The sequence below is a fragment of the Brassica napus genome, chromosome C3, assembly GCF_020379485.1.
Source record: "Brassica napus cultivar Da-Ae chromosome C3, Da-Ae, whole genome shotgun sequence".
Taxonomy (NCBI): Eukaryota; Viridiplantae; Streptophyta; class Magnoliopsida; order Brassicales; family Brassicaceae; genus Brassica; species Brassica napus.
The window spans coordinates 30,537,499-30,553,771 of NC_063446.1; the positions used below are offsets into that span (position 1 = coordinate 30,537,499).

Below are 16,273 nucleotides of genomic sequence, written 5' to 3' on the forward strand. Positions count from 1 at the left end.
GAGGCCTCATCTCATTATTCTTTAGCTCAATGTATCTTTTCTGAAGCTTGTCAAATCTGTTGATGGTATCTTTGATTTTCTGCTTTCTTTGTTCAGAAGCCAAAAGATATGACAAAAGGTCATTATAAGTGGTGAACTTCTTAGCCGTGTGTAACAACAGCACATCCTTTGGATGGAATGTGGAGTAGGTCTTATATAATAAAGAATAATGTGTTATCCTTTCACCACATAGTTCAAGACTATAAGCAATATCCATCAGAGCAGAATTATATTTGTCCACAGATTCAAAATTCTGGAATCTGAGGATCTCCCATTCATGGTTGGCCTTTTGCCACGATACCGGTTTGAACCTTTCCCTTAACTGTAAGTACCAAAGGTCACAAGGATCCTCAACATGGAGATACAGGTCTCTTAGTTCCTCAGTGAGATGATAACGAATAATCGTTATAGCTCTATGTCTTTCACTGTCAATTATATCATTGTACTCATTGATGCATTGTCCGAGTCCTCTGGATCTCAGTGCAACAAGAATATTCTTTACCCATTCTAGGTAATTATCTCCAGAGAGATTTAGGGCAGAGTAATCTGAGGGTTCAAATCTCGACATCTGAATATTTAACGAGTAATTCAAGCACTCAGAATTCTATGTAAGCAATAGAATAAATCAATGTATATGATTTCAACAAGGTTTTCTCCCAAATCATATAATCTATTTGCTTAAGCAATCTTAGTATGAGAATGATCAATTGATCATAGCATCTAGTAATCCTTTTAATTATAATTCAAATCGGATTGATTATATATATAGGGTATTAAGGCCCTTTAGAATTTGAATAAGGATCAATCATCATTTTATTAAATGAGATCAAGCAAGATGGATGAAATCAAGCAAATGCATGGATCAAGAAATAGCTGAATGCATGTTCAGAACTAAGCATTGGACTTAAACAATCTATATGTGATTCCTAATGCATGAAGATATTTGGTTTTTAAAGAGCATAAAATAAAACTGATTCCTTCCCCCCTTTACAGGGTAAACAAAGACAAGGAAAAATTATAATTTTCAGGATATGTCTAAACCAAATTCAATTAGATTTTCAATCAATTTGGTTTCAAGGCAGGTTTATTATTTCAATTAAAGCAAACATGCTTATTTTAAATAATAACCGATTTAATCTATTTAGATGCAAGCAATATGAATCAATTAGATGCAAGCAATATGAATCAATTAAATTTTAATTTAAATGCACCATGATCAGAATAGTCAATGATATGCAAGCATGGATGATCGGTTTTAACAAAATGACAATCGGATGCATGGAAAAAGGTTGGTTCAAAATAATCCAAGTTTGATCTAATGATTTACTAATCTAATAGATGCTATCAGGTATGCATATAAGATCAGTATATAATTCAATCATCACAAAATCAGTCTTCAAGCATGGTTTTAGATCAAGATTAATTTAACAAGCAACTATGTGATCAATGTTCAGTATATGATTTAATCATCACAAAATCCGGTTTTAAGGTTGGTATTAGATCACGATAAATTTATATCATTTGTTCAAACTATAATGAACCGATTTCAAGGCCGGTTAAGATATAGATAAATTTTGACAAACAATAATGTGATCAAATGATATCAAACCAGAATTTATTTTATCTTATGACATATTAATTTAATTCAAGACTATAGGTTATAATATTTAAAATACTACCTAGTCAAAGATATGCATTTATTAAAATCAAATATGCATTTATAAAAATTAAATACGCATTTATAAAATCAGAAAAGTTTTTAAAATTTTATCATTTACAAAAAAAAAAACATCAATGGTCAAAGATATGCATTGATTATGATGTATTTCAATTTTATTTGGTTTGACTGATTTTCAAAGAATCTGGCCGAATATGGCTCATGATGTTTTTGATTGTTTTGAATTTTGGATTTGCTGGTTGAGAAAACCAAGCAAGAAGGATTTAGGGGATTGATATGTATAATGGCCATCAAGATACATATTTAGATTTAAGGATTTTGATGGTGAGGTTTTTTTTGATGGCCGGTTTATTCATCCTACTAGAATAGCTGGTGATGCGGATGATCAAAGGGTTTGATTATGGGTTTTGATCTTTTAGACAATCCGGATTTAAGGTCGGATCAAATAGGAGAAAAAGGGAGAGCCGATTTAAAGGCTTATGATTTTATGATTTTCTCTAATATTTTTTATGATTCAAATAGTTCTTAGAATCAAGATTCATATAGATCTTTAGATGATTAATAAGTTTTATAAGTTTTTTTTAGAGATACTTAGATCTTTAGAGATTTATAAGTTTTTAGGATTCAAATAATTTTAGAATCAAAATTCATATAGATCTTAGATTCAAGATTAATATTTGAGATAATTTTAGATCTATAGATTTTTATAAGTTTTAGGATTCATATAGATCCAAGATTCAGATATATGATGTTCTTAGATCTTTAGGTTTTGATTAGTTTACCTTTTACACCACAAGGATTCTGAATGGACCACCGTGAGAGAGAGAGAGAGAGTGATCCGCGGATTGAGGTGGTTGAGAGAGAGGTGGAGGAGCTGGCCGGAAAACCGTGAGAGGGATAGACTTGGCCGGCAGAGCAAGGCTGAGGGCCAGAAGAGACGGCCGGAAAAGAGATGATCGCCGGCGGATGGGATTGCTCAGGTGGAGAGAGTCTCGTGCTGATAACGTGTTAAGATTTGAGAGAAGATTTGTGAGAATGTGTTGTATATATCTTATTGCTTACACCACTATATATAGTGGTTCATACAAGGTGGAGTCAAAGGGAGAATTGATTACAAAGATACTCTACATAATGACATGGTCAAACTCATAAAGACTAAGGTTGAATGGGTCTTCCATGTGGCTGGATGTAAATCCCCAATGGACTCTAGTCTTGAACTTGTATGGTCTAGGTTATGGACCATCCACTTTATGATTCATAACACTTTTTTTTTGCGCACAAATTCATTAAAACTTAAAAAAGCCTCAGGCCCAAAGTCCTGCCCGAACTGGTCCAATACAAGAAAAGAACCTAAAGCGGTTTTTGCCAAACGATCAGCATCACCCTTACATCGACGAGAGATATGAAAAAACGAGAAATCGACAAAATCAGAAGAGAGCTGTTGGTTATCTTTTACAATACCATAGATCTCTTTGTTCTGGTTGTCGTTGTTAATAGCTCTAACGAGTGTTGAGTTGTTAGAGGTCATCTTGAGTGTTGGTATCTCAAGATTCTCTGCGGTGAGGAGGCCGGATTGAAGCATTAGAGCCTCCGTTACCAACATGGAGCTTACAAAGTCCTGTCGGGTTGATCCTCGGGTGTTGCTTGTCCCGGATTGTCCTGTGAAGATGAAGGCCTTAGCTATGCTCCTAGAAAAGCTGGATTTGGCTATGCAGTCCATTAAATAAGCAAGAACAACTGTAATACTGACAATGATAATCCGGGAGACTAGGTGAATCTCAACTATGAGATCATATTGTTCAGCAAGAAAGATCGTGAGACTGTTGCATACGTGCGACTGCGGCTAGACGATGATGAGCTATGTATGTTGTCTTGGTTTGAAAATTCCACTATGGTGTCTTGGTCAAAGATAAATTCGCCCTGAACTCCGGTTCTAGAGCACTTGACTTCAATTCCCTGAGGTAAAAGCTTAATGATATCTGATGGGTAGGCGATGGCTGAGTTCAAACAGGGACTCCATCCTCCAACATTACTGTGTCGGGTCCAGAGTTCTATGGAAACCAAACCTAGCCGCTTTTCATCATTTTTTTATCAAACTAAACATGAGAGACCAAGTACCTTGAAGTACATAAATTGCAAAGCTGAGCGCAGCGAAGTTGACGTGTTGTGTTGTGAAAGCTGAGGTCAGGCTTAAAAAACTGCCACAAACATGGTAAGGCTGGAACCATACGCTTATGCTAAGCACAAATCTAAGCCTGCAATAGTTGGTTTCCCTACGGAGCCAATAGGTCGGAGAACCTGAAGTATTGGGCTTAGATCTTCCGATGTACAGAAGAGAACAACGGATGAAGATTCTAAGAAGTTGATTTCTAAAAACAGAGCAAGGTCCAGAACCGATTTTCACAAGTCGAAAGCTTGGAGAGCTTGGGTCCGCTGCATCATGCGACGGAAGAGAGGGGTTGAGGACGTCAAAGTCTGGTGACGTACGATTCTGGAGAGAACTCGTCTCTTGGACACACCAAGGAAGACACCGCCAGTAGTTTCATCCTCCATATCTGAGACAGAGGACTCCAGATCCACAACTTTGGTAACCATATGAGGAGAGGGAGCTTACAAAATTAACTAAAACATCAATTTCATGTTAACTTACTACATAACAGATAGATCATATAAACTTCGTCTGAGTGTTTTGGAAAACATATTTAGAAAGCATTATTTAGAATGTTAAGTGTATAAAACCAATTTTCTTGAGCTTACAAAATTGACTAAAACATCATTTTCATGTTGACGTACTACATACCAGACAGATCATATAAACTTCGACTGAGTAATGTGGAAAACAAATTTAGAAAGCATTATTCAGAATGTTAAGTGTATAAAAGTGTATGAAATTTGTAAGATCAATCTAATTTACTGTACAATCTCTCGTTGAATATTATAAAAACGTGTTACAAAACCAACGCATCAAAGAACAAATCGAGATGATTTACAATAATAAAATAAAAATTAGGAAGTGTAATACTTTAAAGAGAGCCTTTTGTGTACACATATGTAGTAGCAATATCATCCAACAAGGGAGCCAAAACCATGAGAGCTCTTATGATCCAAAGACTGATTCAAGAAATGCTGGTCTTACCCAAAAGCCAGAGCACAAACCACATTTTGATCCCGAAAATAGTATGAAGAGTACTTCTAGCAAGTGTAAACCCAGACACTGTGATTCCTGCTTTGTTGTTCGCAAAGTAGTTCAGCAAAATCCAACAATGAGTATTAGATAACTAGAGATGTGAATAAGATATGAGATTTGGTGTCTATGTACCTGAGCTTGTCATTTTTTTAAAGAACTTATTTTATTTAGTAAATATTTTAGAAATATCTCATTCTACATAAAACACAGGTTACTACATAATTACATATTAATATTTGTTTTGATTCTTAGAGGTAGTATATTTTGATTTTTCGGACCAAATCGAAACGATTGAACCAAAATTTACCGTACTTTGTGCCCACTCGACTTCTTAGTTGGACTTGCTAGTCTTATTAGATTAAGTTATCTTTTTGATATAAAACACAATTGGTTGTCCTTTCGAATCTAAGTCCAGTTTACGGTTTGGTCGACTGGGATTGGATTCAACCGACATCAGGTAGCATGTGGTCATAGTGGGTCAATGGGATCATTTGGCCTTTTTGTTTTTGTCTGTGTTTTTGTTTTCCTCTGCCACATCGTTTTTTTTGTCTCTCTCAGACTCTCACGCTAAACTCTGCTTACAAAATTGACAAAAACATGTTTTCAATATTAACTTACTTCAAACCAGAGGTTCAGAAATTTAGAAAGCATTATTCACAAGTTAAGCTTAATAATTAGAAAATCACATATATAACAGATACAAATGCATGAACTTTGTAAGAACCAATCTCATTTCTGTATGATCTCTCGTTAAACATATGAAAACTTGTTACAAAATAAGATGATTTACAATAATAAAAATAAAAATCAGTAAACATTATATTTTTACAGAGAGCCTCTTATGCAAGTAGCAATATCACCCAACAAAGGAGCCAAAACTCTGATCAAAAGAATGATTCAAGAGATGCCAATGGTCTTACCCAAAAGCCAAAGAACAAGCGACATTTCAATACCGAATATTGTATGAAGAGTACTTCTATCAAGTGTAAACCCAAACACCGTGATTCCTGCTTTATTGTTCTCGAAGTAGTTCACTGCAATATCCAACAATGAGTAATATTAGATTACTAGAGGTGTGAAAAAGATTTGTGTGTATGCATAGGCATATATATATGTTACCTAGAGCTTGTCGTTTTTGGAATGATATAGTGCTATAAGCATAAGCAGGGATGAGATTATTGTTATCAAAATCATCTTCTTCGTCTCCATAATCCTCACTGTCGTCCGTATCTCCAGTATCGACATCTTTTGAAGAGAACCCGTGTCCACTTTCTCTATCAACTAACCTTGGACTCCCTCCTTCCACTGTCTCAAAGGATTCTATTGTCGCGCAAACATGCCACTTGGCGGCAAGGCAAGTCACAGCCTGAGCCTTGTGTGTGATCTTTGAGGCACTTCGTAGTAGAATGAGCAGCGCAGTGACCAGCGTCACTGAACATAGCTGAGATGATCACAAAGCAAAAAAAAAACTTCATCAAGATTCATCAAGATCCAATAGAAAGAGAAACAAAAACTAAAAACTTACTGCGAGTTCTCCAGTTTTGTAGATATTCAATTCAGCATGGGCCTTAGTGGTAATAAGCAGAGAGTAAAACTGACTTCCAGTGACAAGAATCAATGACAACAATATGAAGGTCCTGAATCGGTGGCTGATGATTCTCAGGTGACGTCTGATGCGGAGATGTTCAGACAAGATGGTACCAACATCTGAATCCATTTGGAAAACCTGAGCAAAGTCTTGGAGCCTGAGGATTTGAAGATGGCAGATGAGACGGAAGAGGACACAAACTAGGAAGATCACGGTAGTACGGTAGAGCCACGAGCAGATCTCCATCAGACAAGCGACTGTATCACTCAGGAGAACGTTACCGAGGAATGGAATCCGGGAAGCGCCTGAAGCGTACCACCATATCTTGTATGCGCTCGTCGCTAAGACACAAGGCGTGACGAAGTAGGAGAGAATCTTAAGCGATCTCTGCAAAACAAAAGAGTTGAGAGATTATAGAACACAACTATACACATGGGGCTATGTGCTAATTCATATAAACAAAAGCAAAAAAAAAAAACACTTAATACTTGTGAAGCAAGTAAACAAAGAGGGTTTTCAAGATTCATACTAGGTCATTGTTTACACCACCATTTTAATATTTACCAAGATTTATACAGAAAAACCACAGATTCAAATTTTCAGACACTTATAGGAAGAAACCATATTCAAATTGGACACAACAAGGAACAAAGCCGATCCTGGTCAAAAATCGAATGAAACATTCGTTTTGGCCTCCAGAAATTAAAAAAAAAAAAAAACTTTTATACATAGATTTTAAAGCTTCTAAACTATGTAAATAATTTTTATAATAAAATTCATTTTGAAATGTTTAAAATTCATTTAAAAATGTTTATGGCTCCTAAATCTTAGGACGGGTCTTGAAACCAATCAAGAATTGAAAACTTGGAATTGGAAACGATCAAAAGAAAGAACAAAACTCACGTTGAGCTGATTGGTGTAGCCTTGGCGAACAGTCTCACTCTCGTGCCAAAGCTTATCGAAGAAGAGGAACCGTCGGAGACCATACTTGCTGACGAATCTCGAGAGACAGAGGAAAGATAGGGAAGCAAAGCTGCTGAGAGAAAGCTGAACCACGGAATCATACGGCCTCGAGTGATGGCTGTCGCAGTCAGCGCAAGCGATCACGAAGTGAGACGTGGCCGGGACCACGAGCGTGAAGACGACGAACATGGACCAAGACATAACCGCCGTCCAAGGGCTCGACTGATCCACGCACATCCATCTCAGGTATTTCCGGAAACTCTGGAGCTCGTCCTGCGCGTGAGAGACGCAGCGCGTGAACTTGTTTTCACGGTTAATGAGCGGCTCTCGTCTTCCTCCTCTGACTCCTCCGGCTGCGGTTCCGATGTCGATGTCCGCCATGGGCGAGAGGGGAGAGAGAGGTTCTCTGTTTTGTTTTTGGATATTATTGATGAACAAGGCTAGAGAATCCGGGATATAGCTAAAAATTGTTAAGGTTATTTATGATTGATGTTAACGCGGCCTTTGACAACCAACCATATACAGATACAAACTAACAGTTGTAATAAACCAATTACTATGAATGTTGTTACTTTGAAGATGATGTTTATGTCTTTTTGTATAACCTTATTTCTTAACGTGCTTGTTTTTTTGTTTTTGTTTTATTATGCCTTCGGGTTTATGTTGTATAAGTAAGTGATTGTTTATGTGTTTATATAAGGCTGACTTTTGTTTTACAATCTAACAAAAAGAAATGTATTTATGTTTTCATTAAACAAAAAGAAATGTAGATGTGTGTTCATGAGAAAATCCTGATTTGGCAATCACGGGGCATTGCTGATATTTTTCCCTAGGATTTTTTGATTTTTTTTTTCGTAGAAAGATTTTTTCTATAATCTACTGGATTTTTTTTCTTAGAAATAAAACAATTTCTGATCAATTTTTTTATTACCATATAAAAATGAAAAACTTAATAGCATGCAACTTAATGTAGGACATGTTTTTTTAACAGGTTTCAGTTGATACTGATTAAGTGTTCTCCACTCCTATACAACGAATTATATTTGTTCATAGATGATTAATTTTAATCATAAACAATAAATCGTTATTAGTTATTATGTATAACAAACTTGATCTAATCAATGAATTTATTCAAATAGTTTTTGTTAATGGAATACCTTTGTCTTTTGGATTATAGTTTTAATCCTTATCATTTATCGGCGAAAAAAAGTAGGTGACAATAAAAAAGTATTAGAAAAACATGAAGAGTTGCAAAGCATACAAGATGATAGTGTGAACAAACAGGCTGTAGGACGTCGACATGTAATGTTTAAATTATAAGCCACATATCACGCAAATCACCGTACATACGGCGCCACGTATGTTGGTAAGGAGCTTCTAGTTACCACTAAATTAATTTGACACTCTTAATAAAGAAACATAATATAATTAGATCAACTGAACTAGTAAACTCTTAATTTGTTCTCTTAACTTTTAATTATACGAATTACGATTGATTAAGAATTCTAGTCCCGCACGGGCATCTTACCTGGATTTGCTCCAATGTATGATTCTATAATAAATTAGGATCGGTCTGCGCTATTATTGTTTATGTTTATTTGCATGTATTTTATGTTATGGTTTTAAAGTTTTTTGGGAGTAGAATATTTTCACGGCGGAATATTTATTTTATAAGTTGAGCTTTGAATTTATGTTGATGTAGTTTGTAAAAAAATTATTGTTAAATATTTGGTCTCACAATGCACATTTTAATTATTTTATTCATGTAGTGATGTGTTTACATGGTTAATATGAAAAAATCACAATCGTATACTGTCGCTTAGAAAAAAAACTGAATTAGAAATAATATGTATTTTAATCATTATTATAGTTATTTATTTTATTTTTCTTTTCCATGGTGGAAAGTTTGGTTTACAGGAAGCTGGATGAATAATCTTTTTTTATATATTTTGTAAGAAACTATGAAACATAAAAGTAGATGCTCTATCGAAAAAATTAAAATATAAAAGCAGCATTTGGTATACCAGAAGAATTATTATTTTATTCATGTAGTGATGTGTTTATATAGTTAATAGAAAAAAATCACAATCGTATACTGCCGTTGACACTTGCTCAATATAGAAGAAAAACTGAATTAGAAATAATATGTATTTTAATCATTATTGTAGTTATTTATTATTTTTTTCTTTTACATGGTGGAAAGTTTGGTTAATAGAAAGCTGAATAAAAAATCATTTTCTTATATTTTGTAAGAAATTATGAAACATAAACACAGACGCTCTTTCGAAAAAATTAAAATATAAAAGCAGCACTTGGTATACCAGAAGAATTAATTTATTGTAGTTGTAAGAAGCTTACTCCATCTACTAATGTTTTTCTCTTCTTTTTCATTTTACGGCTTCTCGGTGTTCTCAAACTTTATATTTTCAATCTCTTTTAGTGTTTTGTGTGTAAACTCATATCTTTAATATATTATGTCGTGTGTTCTGTAATGCCAAACCAATTAGAAATTAACGATGTTCTTACGTTAATGTATACGAAAGAGCGATATTGGTGTAGTGACTAAAACATTAAAACGACCAAGTTCCAGAAAGGTTTAAAGCTGAACTATCTGGCTAAAAACATGGATATGCAGCTATGCATGCGTCCTCAAGTTCGCAGTACTCAAGTTCATCTTAATTAAGTCATGAATATATATTGATCTATCCTGTAGTAAAAAATAAATGAAACATACGGCCAAATCTACCTAAACATTACCAACGATGACAGCTTCTTCTCCTCTTCCATTCAAGAAATTATTTTTAATCAAGAATGATAGAGTGAGATGGTAACCTTTTCCACCAGTGTTCTGAAGACTCCCATGGCTCTTACGCAGCTGCTAATCTTCAGTTTGAACTTCTGCTCTCAAATCTTTGTTTATTCTCAGTGAAATCCGACCAACGACCAGTTCTTGTCACTGAAAGACACGAATAGGAGTAACAGCACATCTTTTGATTTGTATACACTGTCAAGCGGGAGATTGTTTTCCAATAACTATTGGAAAGTGAAAATCAAAAATGATCTTAGAGAAAATGGAAAATGTAAGTAATTGGAACACTTATTGATCAAAGCAGCAAAAAGAGGGGAATGTACCTTTAGATTGTCACCAAAAGAGTTTCAGATCAGCTGTGGCTTTATCATCTCGATGAAAGCTTCAAATGAAGCCTGCAATGGAAAATAAATACAGATTTCAGAGAAATATCTTGCCAAGAACCTAATGTTTAATTTAAATCCAAATGGTTAATGTACAAATGCCAAGTTAAATGCAAGGATTGTGCATATAAGTAAAGGTAGATGATAACGTCTCATATGGACACCAATGGTAATATCCAACTTTGATTCCTACATAAGTTGATAGAGAGTCAAAATTATCGTGTGAATAACAAAGAACATGTACCAAGTCCATCCATGCAAGGTGTGACTCATAGTAGTCATTTGAAAGGAATGCTTCAGCTTTTCTGTGCAGCAGCTTCTAAAACTAGAAAAATATAATGTACTTCAAGACACATAGCTAGTATCTATGAAGAAAGTGCATGTTATTCTACCTCAGTGAAGTGACCAAGTATCATCAAGCTTTGTGATGTTGGCGAGATGATCAGATTGAGAAGCATCTTATAGGAGTTCACTTCGTCTTTTTATAGTACAAAAAAACTGTTGCGGCATGCTTTTTATCTTCTGTGAGGCTACTAAGCCATAATTTGAACTCCTATAAGATTTTCGTAAATTCTGCTCTCGAATTTGGATTGATCTGTCTCTCTCCACTGCTTGCTCATTCACTTTCGTGACATGCCGCACACTCAATTAAATCATGAGTTACAAAAGGACCTTAAAGTGGCAAGTAATCGAAGAATAAGAAGCAGCCTCAGTTTCAGATTCTGGGTCTGAATAAGAATGAAGTGTGTGTTTAGATGGAAGATGGCGTATGGAAAAGCTCAGGCGTCACCGCCATCGATCTCCATCTCCTCATTTCATTAGAATTAGGGTTAGGAATGCTTTCAAACCCACAACCCAATAACATCGAAGCCCAATACGATTATGTTTAATGAAACGATGCGGTTTGTGCTTGTGTACACGTGTCGCAACTCCAGAGCTCGAATTTCCTAGGTGGAATCCTAGGTGGCACAAGGAGGAAAGACCAAAACACTCTTTTATAATAACTAAGAACTATCCCGGGCTACGCCCGAGTTTGTTTTCTATAGTTTTAGAATTTATAAATTGAATTTATAACTTAACATTTGTATTTGTAAATGTACATTAGAATCAATTATAAATTACAAAATAATAGAAAAATCTAAATTTATTTGGGAATTTTAAATTTATTGTATGTATTCATTGTTTTCCAATGAATTCAAAATGGTTAAAACTTACAATTTGTTGTGTATTTTTTAGTAAATTTTATATAGAATGGTCAGAAAAATGGACTGGCAGTTATTAAACTTTTGTAATGTTCAGAAATCTATTTTATTTCTATTATTTTTATGTTAAATAATTGATAAATTTAAAAATTATTTAACCATTGTTATGGTTTTAGAATTATTGAGTTAGGTCTTCCGTCCTCAAAAAGAAGTACAAACCAACATATTAACGGGCTTCTTCCTTCGTTTATTTCAGTTGAAAAATTAAGTTCATTGGTCTAACTAAGTTCACAGCTAGGCAAACTTGGTTTGATATACATATTTGCCTTTTAGTATTGTATTGATCAGGGGCGAAGCCACTCAGCAGGGAAGGGGTGCACATGCACCCATAATTTTTTTGAAAAATTAATGTAATTGTTAAGAAATTTTAAAGGGCTTTTTGCAAGATTGACTCAAAACTCAAAGTCAAACCTAAAACTAACCCATGCTTTTCTTGGATTTTTCTTTTGTCCTATTCACCCCACAAGTTCACGATATTCACGAAAATGCCATCAAATTTTTTTTTTTTTTTTCCGAAAATGACATTTTTACTCTCTCACCCTCATCATCTTCAAGTAATTACAAGATTGTCATTGTCATCAATACCCCAACCACCATGAACAACCAATTTGAAGCTCTTAATGCACTTAAAATCGATTTACACTCTCTCTTTCTCACTTGTTATGAACTAAAAACAACATCTCTTTCACTTTGCCTCCATATTCATCCAAAAAACTCAAGCTTTTGATTCAATTTTTTTTTATGGTTTATAGAGCCATTCAAGCATACTATTCTTGGTGGGTTACTTTCGTTTGAGATTCTGAGTGGTTGGAGAAGACTCTGTGTGCTAATGAAGTCATCTCACTAGTTTAAGGTATGAAATAGAATTTTTTTTCCAGATCTGTTTGTGTAGAAGACTTACTCGTAAGTAGTCTGGCTGTAGAAGACTTACGGGTAAGTCTTCTGGTCAAACGGACGACTCACTTTTAAGTCGTCATCTTTGTTTGTTAAAAAAAAATCTAGAGAATACCCTAGACGACTTATGTCTAGGATAAATGGGTTAGTTTTGCATTTGACCGAATTGTATCAGATATTTGACTTTTCCTGGACGACTTACGAATAAGTCGTCTCCGGGAAAACAAAAATTTCAATATTTTATTAAATCTGGACGACTTATCTGTAAGTCGTCTCAGGTTACTTTTGCAATTGGAAAATAAAACTTAAATATTTAACTTTTTCCAGACGACTTACGCGGAAGTCGTCAAGTAAGACGACTTACCTGAAAGTCGTCCAGGATAAGCAAAGTCGTCCAAATTTATTTCCTAGATTATGGTCAAACCTTGCTTATCTGGGACGACTTTATTGTACGTCGTCTTCCTGGACGACTTTCAAGTAAGTCGTCTGGGTAAAGTTAAATATATAAGTTTCTTTTTCGAATTGCAAACTAACCTGAGAAGATTTACAAATAAGTCGTCTAGCTTTAATAAAATATTGAAATTTTTGTTTTCCCTGAGACGACTTACTGGTAAGTCGTCCAGGAAAAGTCAAATATCTGATACAATTCAGTCAAATGCAAAACTAACCCATTTATCCTAGACGACTTACTAGTAAGTCGTCTAGATTTTTTTTTTAACAAACAAAGCTGGACGACTTACTTGTAAGTCGTCCTATTTAAAATTCAATTACAAAAATGACTTGTTTGGACGACTTATTGGTAAGTCTTCCAGACGACTTACTGGTATGTCGTCTGCGTCAATGTTTAGTAAACTTTCATTTTCTCTATGTTTACTAATGTGTTTTATTTTGAATTTTTGTAGATGATGCGTCAGTTACATGCAGTGTATGGAGAATGGTTGTTGAATGATTGCCGTTGGGATTTTGTGGTTGATAATGTCAAAGGAGCGAGAATCATTTTTTTGGGGGAAGGTTCGACACATGCTGAACTTCTTGCAATGGTTCAAGAAGATTATAACCTGGACATGAGCGCATAATCTGTGGAGATAACCTACTCAATACCAGCAGAAATGATGCAGGCTCCAGACACCCCTCCTATTCATGTTACAAGTGATAGACAAGTTCGAAAATTTGTCGTCCAGTGTTCAGTCTATGTACTAAAAATTTGTGTTATGAACTTATCTGTGTCAACTTCTTTGTCAAATTGCACTACCAAACAAATTTGAGATGGTCTTGCCCTTTATATTATCTGAAATATAGTTACAAAAGGTCACTGCTCAGAAGACTTTCCAGACTACTTATAGTTAAGTCGTCCAACATTCCAGACGACTTAACTGTAAGTCTTCTGCGCAGAATATAGTTATAGGGATCAAGTTCAAATACAAAATAGGAATCAAGTTCAAATACACACATCAGCCTAATATATCATACAAAATAATCTAAAGTGGCCTGTTTATCACACGTCATACGTACCCAGGATGTCATCCATGTCCTTGTTTTCGAACTCATGCACGTTAGGAAGCTCTTGAAATATATCCACCGCCATCTTATCCCTCATACTCTTCCCGTTGGGCTTAGCAAAGTCTTTTTTACTAAACTCTATCCCAAGAGCATGACATTCAATGTACTTTAGAGTGTACACGCCACAATCACCAGCTTTGGCCGGAGGTATATTGGTCGGTCTCTCATATGTGAATGGCTCCAGGCTGTATTGGGCACGTTGTTCGTCTGAGGAAGCGCACTCAACAAGCAGATAAGGGACCATGTAGAGAAAAGGCTCCATTACCACACCGAGTTCTTCTGGGGAGATACTGGAACAAATGCTGTCAAAGACGACTATGTGCCTCTTAGGGATCGATATCCACATAGCAATCCAATGACTGTTGGCAAAGTTTACTGGCGCATAGATATCATCAATATCCGTCCCCCAAACCTTGTTCGATTGGCAAAATGTGGGTATAGTGCCTGCATAATAATTCCACGCCCCACCAGGGAGTCTTCTTCCTAAACCGTTGTGATCGGGCTTCGAGTCCTTAAAATCCTTGAAGTTGAATATCCATTGCTGAGCAAAGAGATGATCAAGGAAGCAAATTCTCTCGCTCCTGAAATGTTGTGGGTTAGCGTCATACCTCTTCCTCAGCACATTAATCCAAGCATAAATATGCTGCATATAAAATAGAGTACAAGTCAGAAGATATCAGACGACTTAGTGGTAAGTCTTCTACGTAGACGACTTACAAGACGACTTACTTGTAAGTCGTCTGGTAAGTCGTCTATGTAGAAGACTTACCAGACGACTTACAAGTAAGTCGTAGACGAATTAAGTCGTTTGATAAGTCGTCTACGTAGAAGACTTACCAGACGACTTACAAGTAAGTCGTAGACGAATTAAGTCGTTTGATAAGTCGTCTACGTAGAAGACTTACCAGACGACTTACAAGTAAGTCGTCTACGTCATAGCAGAAGACTTACACAGTCCTCCAGCCACTCTAGGGAGGTTCGGAGGATTTGATACCACAAAGTTCTAGTTTTACGTGGTTTTTTATCGAGAGCTGTTCTATAATGACTGCAAACACAAAATGTTGAAAAGCAATCAGGTTTTATGGGAAAAGCAAGCTATTATGTGAAAAGCAAGCTATTATGGAAAAAGAAAACACTTACGGACAAGATTTCAACCAATCAGCGAGCTCCCGTAACTTCGTCTTGTCAATTGATGCAAAAGGATTATAGCCTGGATAAAGCTTTATGTTTGAAATGATCACTCTGGCCGTTCTGTTTGCCGTATAAGGAGATTTCTGTGAGGCAGCAAGTTTCCTTGTTCGATCACTCTTTGCACGGCAAAGTGCCAAAGAAGCATCCCTCTTTTCTAGATATCTAGCATCCTCCTTCTGTAAATCTGAAACAGTGGATTGATTTTTGTCCAATAGAACAAGGCTCGGTTCTGGAGCTTTATCTTCCGAGGAACTAGCATCTGCGGGCACATCTGCGGGCACATCTGCGGGCACATCTGCGGGCACATCTGGACCTTTATCCTCCGCCAAGCTCTTCCTTCCCGCGTTCGTCCCATTGACACTTTCACTCTGCAATATACAAGATGGGTTTATACAATAATAACCAAAGATCCATTTCAAACAATAATAACCAATGAGTGTCTTCAAACATGAAACAAAATACATATATAAAATCCATACACTATAAACAAAGCACACATGTTCTGACATACAAGAAACAAAGCAAATGCAACTTTTCAATTCTTATTCTTAAGACTTTGTCTAGTCAATCTCTTGTTGTGAGAGGATTCGTTACTAACCCCGGGTTTGAGCGTCGATTTAGGTGGAGAGGTAGTGTTTTGAGATGATGTCCCTTTCCGTTTTGTGGTGATACCAACCTTCTTCTCCACAGCTTCCACCCTTTCCGACAGATACTTGATC

The 16,273-nt window shown here is 35.7% G+C and overlaps 1 protein-coding gene and 1 long non-coding RNA gene across 2 annotated transcripts; both read right to left on the reverse strand.

The window, feature by feature from the left end:
* Positions 1 to 5,608: 5,608 nt before the first annotated feature.
* BNAC03G41510D lies at positions 5,609 to 8,126 on the reverse strand. The gene is made up of 4 exons (XM_013829528.3): positions 7,396 to 8,126; positions 6,430 to 6,879; positions 6,024 to 6,345; positions 5,609 to 5,938 (listed from the first exon to the last, which is right to left on the reverse strand). The coding sequence occupies exons 1-4, from the start codon at positions 7,834 to 7,836 to the stop codon at positions 5,802 to 5,804; spliced, it is 1,350 nt and encodes a 449-aa protein (XP_013684982.1). The 5' UTR covers positions 7,837 to 8,126; the 3' UTR covers positions 5,609 to 5,801.
* A 1,672-nt stretch (positions 8,127 to 9,798) lies between these two features.
* On the reverse strand, positions 9,799 to 11,556 carry LOC125584543. Its single transcript, XR_007321458.1, has 3 exons — positions 11,040 to 11,556; positions 10,892 to 10,972; positions 9,799 to 10,659 (listed from the first exon to the last, which is right to left on the reverse strand). It is a non-coding gene; the product is annotated as an uncharacterized LOC125584543 (long non-coding RNA).
* Between the last annotated feature and the right edge of the window lie 4,717 nt (positions 11,557 to 16,273).